This window comes from Micromesistius poutassou, assembly GCF_964030765.1.
Source record: "Micromesistius poutassou genome assembly, chromosome: 10".
Lineage (NCBI taxonomy): Eukaryota > Metazoa > Chordata > Actinopteri > Gadiformes > Gadidae > Micromesistius > Micromesistius poutassou.
Window position 1 is genome coordinate 4267533 of NC_140280.1, and position 8421 is coordinate 4275953.

At 49.9% G+C, this 8421-nt stretch overlaps 1 protein-coding gene across 3 annotated transcripts; it reads right to left on the minus strand.

Moving 5' to 3' along the window:
- Positions 1-820: 820 nt before the first annotated feature.
- On the minus strand, positions 821-7108 carry LOC311354112 (protein phosphatase 1D-like). 3 transcript variants are annotated; one of them, XM_084473908.1, is made up of 7 exons: positions 6344-7108; positions 5234-5462; positions 4507-4631; positions 4036-4217; positions 3223-3453; positions 2275-2395; positions 821-1938 (listed from the first exon to the last, which is right to left on the minus strand). In XM_084473908.1, the coding sequence occupies exons 1-6, from the start codon at positions 7005-7007 to the stop codon at positions 2279-2281; spliced, it is 1548 nt and encodes a 515-aa protein (XP_084330034.1). In that variant the 5' UTR covers positions 7008-7108; the 3' UTR covers positions 821-1938; positions 2275-2278. The 3 variants fall into 3 exon arrangements, with proteins under 3 accessions (XP_084330034.1, XP_084330035.1, XP_084330033.1); XM_084473909.1 differs by having other exon boundaries at positions 821-1967; XM_084473907.1 differs by having other exon boundaries at positions 821-2395.
- Positions 7109-8421: the final 1313 nt, after the last annotated feature.

Below are 8421 nucleotides of genomic sequence, written 5' to 3' on the forward strand. Positions count from 1 at the left end.
GGAGGGGTATATTCAAAACTTTAAAATGCATACAGAAGGTAACAAGCTTAAATCCAGTTGGTATTCTGGCCTGCCGCACAGTCTGATCCACGTAGACTACACACTTGTTCTTGTCCCGTTATGGCTTGGGAAAAGGGATGAAATATACCCCATTCTGCAGCCTCTCGGGATTCCGACTGTCCGTGTTACATGTTCCCCAAGCACATCGTTTGACCATGTTTTTTTCTTTTTTTTTTTTACACAAACAACATAAATCCACCATTAAATTCTTATATTATGCCTCCTCCCTGTTGTTTTCAATGGAGTTGTCAGAGCCGATGTTGGAATCTCATTGGCTCATCTGCGTTCTAAGGGCGGAGCTTAGCGACAGGTCAATTATGGTAAACCTCCATGACAATGGACTCTTATTTAAAGTGAACATTAGTGAAGGCAGACACTGTGGAAGACGAATGGCACCACACACGTTTTATGCTGACCAGGCCGGGCGACATATTTCACAGCCAATTTCACACAGATTCATCCAAGAGCCAAACAAAAATCACTGCTGCAGGTACTATTTCAGAGTTGTAGAGAGGGCGCAGAAAAAGGCAAGAAAGCAAGAATGTGAACTGTAATAAAAAAAAAAAACACTCTGCTCCCTCCCATTGGGAAGTCTTCCTACAGCTGTGACTGACAAGCCCGGTAGATCTCCAAACCAATCAGGGAAGAGATGCCCTCATTGGTCGGGCGCACAGCCAACCAGAACAGATCTTCTCACAGAGTGTTCAATCGTTATCAGCTGACGGTTACGTCATTTATACAAAATTGACCCATGATATACTTCTTTAAACATCACCTATAGCACCTTTATTACACAAGACATTTCACAACCCGAGTGGCACCAGGGGGGGGGGGACAGACCTGGACAGCAGACGGCTGATGAGACGTTAGGGTCTGTACCATCCAGAACAGACCAGACAATAGTGTCTAACCCAACTTTATGTGTCAGGTATCATCTTACAACACACAAAAAATGGAAGGCTTATATGAGGCACCAGAGATAAATTAAATAGTCAGTGAGAGAAATGGTTCAACCTGGTTCACGCAGTTTTTCGGCTCGAAACTGAACTGAATTTCGCTCGATGCTGAATCACTCGCGAAAAGTTTGCTGCTGCCACTTGCCCAAGTAACGCAAAGAGAATGTTTGCTTCGCCTTTGGTGTGAACGCAGCTTTAGAGTAAAAAAAACTGAAATACAGAAAAACAAATGTAAAATAATAGTTTTACTATATTCACTGATGTTTACACTTATGAGTGTAAACGTTTTTTAAACCACTGCGTCTTTTCAGATAGGCTGTACATGATTTTAAGTATGAAAATAGATAAGATGACTTTCTAAACATTTCATTACAAAAACATGTAAACATTTAAAAGGTAGGGCTTGTGTGTTGGCAAATGTGCGTGCATGAGGCCGTCAAAAAAATTGTTTTAAAAAGTATTTTTAAAAAGCTATAAAGCAAAATTCTGACATATTTACAAAACAATTAAAACACAATAAGAAATTGTACACAAAAATGAATTGAACAGTTCAGCAGCACAGATCATATGATGATGAGGAATGTTCAGGCTGGCCAATCAGAACGCTCCCTTCACCCCCTCCCACACACACACACACGATGGTTTTGATGGGAGTCAATTCAAATGTTGTTCTTCTTCCGCTGAGTTGCATGCACATTTGTTTTTCCATGCGCTGCCGCAATGCATTCTGGGGCGACATCAGAGTTCCGGGAGGGGAGGGTTGAGAGGGGACGCCTAATAGGTTGGCTGCTAACAAAAGCATCAGAGGAAGTCATTGAGTGTTTGAATCCCATCACCGGTCCTCAGGGTCTGACCCCCCCCGCCCCCCGGGGCTGAAGGTGGGAGGGGGAGAAGGGGGGGTGCTCTGCGCTGCGTTTCTCTTCTGGAGGTAAACAGAGACGGGAGGTTGACCTTGATAGTTCATGACCAAGGGGAGAAGGAGGTCATCCATTGTGCTTTATAAATAAAGTTTCATTTTAGTAGACTGTAGTTCAGACAAGGAATTAAAAGAAGAGATAAGCCACCACCATGGTTAGCAAAAGTAATAAAATATATCTAAAAATTTTTAAAATAAAAGTAAACATTTGTGAGTTGTCATCAAACCGGTCGATGAGACCAGAAGGCTGATGTTTAACACAAAAAAATTATTTAGAATTTTTTTCTGATAAGCTCTCAGAAAAGAAAGAAGGTCTTTGAAAAAGCCTCTATGTTGCGTCACCTGGCTACCACTCAAGACATGTCCAATCTTCATTGTGTCCATCTCCACAGATATCCTCCTCTTCCTCAAAGAACATGGCTTCCTCCTCCTCCTCCGTCTGCTGGCCCTTCAGCCACGAGTTCTAAACCCCAGAGAGAGCAGAGAAATGATCCAGTTACAACCAGTGAGAACCGGAATCACACGAGTGATCAGAGTTCATCGACTCATCTCACTGAATACACAACAGGACTTGGAGGCCATTTTATCATTCAGCGGACATTGTTATCCAAAACCACGTTGATTTCTTTCAGATACATGTCGATAAAGAGCAGGTAGGGGTTAGGGGGTGCCTTGCTCAAGGGGGCCTACAGGGTCAGGCTACGGATATTGGGGAATCAGACCCGGAACCTTTTATCGGCAGGGAGTCAAACCTCTTGATCACTGGGCTGTCCCAACATGAACTCGGCCATTTGGTCGATGCTCTTATCCCAAGTGTGGCTAGAGTTGTTACAATACTGATACCAGTATCAGATACTGCCAGAAAACGCAGTATTATCAGCGTATCAGCAATTACTCAAGTATATGCGCCGATCCGATACCATCACGCGACTCATTTACTACACCGGCAAAGAACATCACAAACACTACGGTGTTACGCTGCGTTCGTTAACGTTCGGAGGTGGAAAGTCGGAATGGGAAACACGCCATCTCCGACCTACGTGAGATCGAACTACCAAGTCGGAAAAACATGGATGCTCACGCTTTACTACTAGAATACAATGTTATAATTAGAGATTATAAATTGTATAAGTAGAGATTAAAGAAAAAAATTGTACGGGAACGTCTCTAGTGGTGGCCGAGTGGTTTCTTATTCCCGATACATCAGGGAGGCGGACCGCAGACGGCGGGGATTTGAACCCTCCCCCTTTCACCGGCCAGGAGACGCCCGCTCTAACCGAGACCGCCCACCTGTCTGTCTTTACAGCCGCTGTCGCGGGGCGAGCCGGGGTAGGGGCCGTTGCGGGCCCCCGCGGCCAGGGCCAGCACCACCTCGTCCTGGTGCATGGGCAGGGGGGCCCCGCCCCGCTCCTGGAGGGCCAGCACCAGCACCGTCATGTTGTCCGCCCGCAGCATCCTCTGCTTCCAGAACACCAGCGCCGTGCGGCCCAGCCGCGCCGCGCACGACTGGCCCTTGGGGCCCTGGGGGGGGGGGGGGACACAAGCTCTACGGTTAGCTCATTACAGTTAGCCGCCTACCGTTAGCCTGTTACACTTAGCTTGATACATTTAGCTCGCTACACTTAGCATGTTACACTTAGCTCGCTACACTTAGCTCGCTACACTTAGCTCGCTACACTTAGCATGTTACACTTAGCTCGCTACACTTAGCATGTTACACTTAGCTCACTACACTTAGCCTGTTACACTTAGCTCGCTACACTTAGCATGTTACACTTAGCTCGCTACACTTAGCTCGCTACACTTAGCATGTTACACTTAGCTCGCTACACTTAGCTCGCTACACTTAGCTCGCTACACAGTTATCCTGTTAACGTTAGCTCGTTAGTTAGCTCCTCAGTTAGCCTTTTAGTTATCTCGTTCGTTGGTTACAGTTATCTAGACAGTTAGCTCGTGACCTTAGACGGAACCAGCAGACCTTCTGCAACACGCTGAATGGCGCTAGCGCCGTCCAGCGGGTGACGAATGAACCACAGTAGCCCGTACGGATGGACCGCGTGTGACAGCACCACCATGAGTCGGCCTAGAGTGGAAAACACGCACCACCATCTTGTCGTGGCTGTAGCACATGTTGACGGCGTCCTTGGGGGACATCATGTTCCACAGGCCGTCGCTGCCCAGGATGATGTAGCGGTGGCGGGCGGGGTCAAGGGTCACCACGGCCGTGTCGGGGTCGGGGGAAACCACAAACTCCCCGCTGTAGAAGTCGTAGCTCCAGAGGTCTCCTTCACAACCAGACGATAGGGGGGGGGGGAACAGCTTCAGTCAGTTAGCTCATTACAGTTAGCCCGTAACCGTTAGCTTGTTAGTTAGCTTGTTACTGTTGTTTCTCTTTCTTCTGACGAGAATGTACTTATTTTAAGTCGCTTTGGATAACATTTACATTTACATTTAAATGCCCTAAATGTAAATGTAAATTTAGATTTCAACATGAACCCACCTGCCGCTCAGATAGGGGTTAAGGGTCAAGGGTCAACACTGAAGAGAGAGAGAGAGAGAGGAGGCTGGTTTTACCGAGGGCCCGAGCCACCGCAAGGAATGGGATCTGGTCTATGACCGTACTCCTCCGGACCGGTCCGTTGTGGGTCAGCCTGGGCCTCTTCCACACGACCCGGTTCACCCCTGACTTCTTCATCACGCTAGAGACACACACGCACCGCTCGGTTACAAACAACAATGTTATCACACACAGGACTTTGGGTAACTGACTAACTAACTAACACCAACCACCACAGGTATACAACTGTGTCAGTTCATACCAGATCAAACCAGCGGCTTACATGTCAACTCTATTATGACCAGCTGAAACAAATCACAATATTTTACTGATTTCTACTTTATTTTGAGTTTGACACAGCTAGGTACAGACAGCTGACTGCCCAGAGGTTCAGCCTACATGCCGAGACAGCGGACCGCCGACTGGACATCTCATGGGCTCAGGAGGTAGAGCGGGTTGGCTGGTAACCGGAAGGTTGCTAGTTCAATCCCCGGCTCCTCCTAGCTGAGTGTCGAGGTGTCCCTGAGCGAGATGCCCTCACCCTCACTGCTCCCGACGAGCTGGCTGTCGCCCTGCGTGGCGGGTCGCCGTCGGTGTGTGAATGTGTGCATGAATGGGTGAACGTTAGGCCATATTGTAAAGCGCTTTGAGTGGCCACTGGCTAGAAAAGTGCTGTATATATTCAGTCCATTTACCGTTCACTCATAGGACTAGACGTGAAGAACCACGTGGACCACCCCTCACCTGCCCCCCAGCCTCTCGATGCGCTCCCTCTCCTCCGGGACCTCGGGCTTGTGGTCCTGCGTCACCTCCAGGGCCTTTAGCCGGACGTCCGAGTCCGGGTCCCTCTCCCCCACCACCACCCCCGAGTCGCCCACGTGCGCCACGTACATCTGGGTCCCCCGGATCACCACCACGCTGGCCGTGGTTCCTGAGGTGCTGGGCAGGCCCGTGGGGGTCTTGGGCCACTCCGCTGGGGGGGACGGGACCAGGGGACACGGGGGATTTTAATAGAAATGTATTAGTCATGACCCCCCCACACCCCTCTAGTACACTTACTGTATGTTGTACATCCTGGCACTTAATGTATGTAGTATGTCCTTGCACTTGAAAATAGTAGCATTGTGTCGCATCTCATCCTAGCTTTCTTTGTTGAATACGAGGAATGGGTTAACCTAGGGATTGTGAGCGCTTGGCACTTGGTTCTATGAACATCCGGCTTAATGAAGCAAGTGGAACAACAGGTAGTAGAAACATGAAGAGGGTGGATCTAACTAGCTGTGTTGAATCATTTTCCTGACCCTTCTCCTACTGGGGTCGCGCCATGGAGGTGGTTTTGGAATTGAGTCACAGACCTTCCTCCTCACACGAGTCGTCCTTGGAGTGAAGAATGCGTCGTGACACCTAGAGGGTGAGTGCTACTATTCTCCTGTGGGTGCGAGCTTGGCTTGCGACCCACACCACTGTTACACAACTAACATGTGCAGGGAAAACACAACACCTACGATTCACAGACTATGAGTCTAACGTCCATAAATGGTAAATAGACTGCGTTTATACAGCGCTTTCCTAACCAGTGACCCCTCAAACGCCTTTACAATATTGCCCAACATTCACCCATTCATGCACACATTCACACACCGACGGCGGTGTTCACCATGCAAGGCGACAGCCAGCTCCTCAGGAGCAGTCAGGGTGAGGTGTCTTGCTCAGGGACGCTAGGAAGAGCCGGGGATCGAACTAGCAACCTCACGGTTACCAGCCAACCCGCTCTACCTCCTGAGGCAGAGCCACATACATGCCACCCCACATAAAACCCCATTCCTACGCATACAGATCTCCTTGTGGACTTACGTAGTTTCTTCCACATGGCGTGGTGGCAGGCGATGAATCCTTTACGGAGCGCGGCGCAGACCTCCTCGTTGTCCCGGGACCAGAACCCCCTCTGGGTCCTCAGGAGGTCCCAGAGGTGGTCCCGGGCGAAGTGCGCCGCCTCCTGGCCCCCGTGGCCGTCAAACACCGCGAAGAACGCCACGGACCGTCCCGTGTGGAGCCCGGTGTGTTCGGTGCTCGCGGGGGTCTCGGGTCCCCGGTCGCCCGTGGAGAGGGTCTCCACCCACACGGCGGACACCGGCCCATGGGGCGTGTGCGTGGTTTGTGGAGAAGTCCGGTGTGGTGGAGCCGCTGTCGTGGATTTCCCACCTCCTCCTCCTCCACCCTCCCGCTCCTCCTCTGGTTCACGGTCCTGCACCACCCGGACCCCTCCGCCTCGGGACCGGGTGGGCTTCTCACCGCCTCCACCCTCCTGGTCCTCGTGTTCATGGTCCTGCACTCCCGGGTCCCCTCCGGTCCGGGACCCCGGGGGGTCCTCTCCGGTCCTGGATCCCGGGGGGTCCTCCCCGGCCCGGGACCCGGGGGGCTCCTCCGGTTCGACCCTCACCTGGAACACGTCCTCCATGTAGCGCCTCCCGCCCCGCGCGGAGAAGGCGCTCATGCGGAACACGATGTCCTCCTCCATGCCGGTTCGGATGATAAATATGATTTTATATTAATAAATATGTTCTTTTATGTTTTTTATTTTGAACCGGTTTGTTTTGCCGCGACGCGTCCTTCCGTCCCTTTTTGTTTATCTTCCTCCGGCGCGGATCGTGATGACGTCACGACGTCCGGACTTACGTGGCCGCGTACGGCGGAGGAGAGACGCGACACGTTATCCCGTCGATTGCGCCAATCAGGCGCCGTCGTGATATTCTCTCTCTCTCTCTCTCTCTCTCTCTCTCTCTCTCTCTCTCTCTCTCTCTCTCTCTCTCTCTCTCTCTCTCTTTCTACACACACACATATATATATATATATATATATATATATATATATATATATATATATAATTTCAATTAACTAACCCTAACCCACTAACTCAATAGCAAAAGTAATCCCATTTCTCCACAGAAACAGAGCACACAACCAACCACCCAACCACCCACCCCACAACCAGCAAAACCAAACTCATTCCCAGTCCAACGCAGTAAGAGAGCCGGCCTAAGGTCGGGACAGGGTTAGAGTTAACTGACACGTTTGTCATTTTGGAATCACAAATTTAAGATGCAGATGAAAACCGCAAATTCACTCTTAAGTAGGCAAGTACTATGTGTAACTAACTCTGGCCAGTAGCGGGCATTGAACATTAAAATGATTCTGTCAGTGAATGTATATGAGAGAGAGAGGGAGAGATACAGTGAGAGAGAAAGATAGATCGAGAGAGAGAGAGATCGAGAGAATTGGCCGCCACCAACGCCGCCGCCAACGCCACCGACGGTCACCGTCCTCATCCTCGTCCTTAGTGTCCTCGTCAGCGGCCAATTCTTTGTGTTTCTAATGACAAAACACCTTTCACTCAGGACTGAGTTTCCAAGGGCAGGCATCTATGGCCCACCTCAGTACCTCAGTACCGTTCCTGGTAGTGTACATAAGTCCCTTTGTATCATGTGTGAGTCCATACACACACCTCTATGTTGGAAGTGTTGTCATAGTGAACACACTTCAATTTAATCAACTAAAGTGTCAATGAATGGACCCTCAAAGGGGCCGGCATGACAACAGAGAGGTCTGTTGGGGATTGTACAACTCTCGCAATCTCTCTCTCTCTCTCTCGATCTATCTTTCTCTCTCACTGTATGTCTCCCTGTATCTCTCTCTCTCTCTCTCTCTCTCTCTCTCTCTCTCTCGCTCTCTCTCCATCTCCCTAGTGAATAGTGCACCCCCCCTCCCCCTCTCTCCCCCCCTTCCACCACAGAGGAGAGGAAGTGATTTCCATGTAAATCCTGTCTGTGAGTGTGGAGCCATCTCCAAGTCAATCTGTTGCCTCCTTTGAATTACCACAAAATGAATTCCTGAAGATGGGAGAGAGATTACCACCGTCGGCCAATCTCATGTTG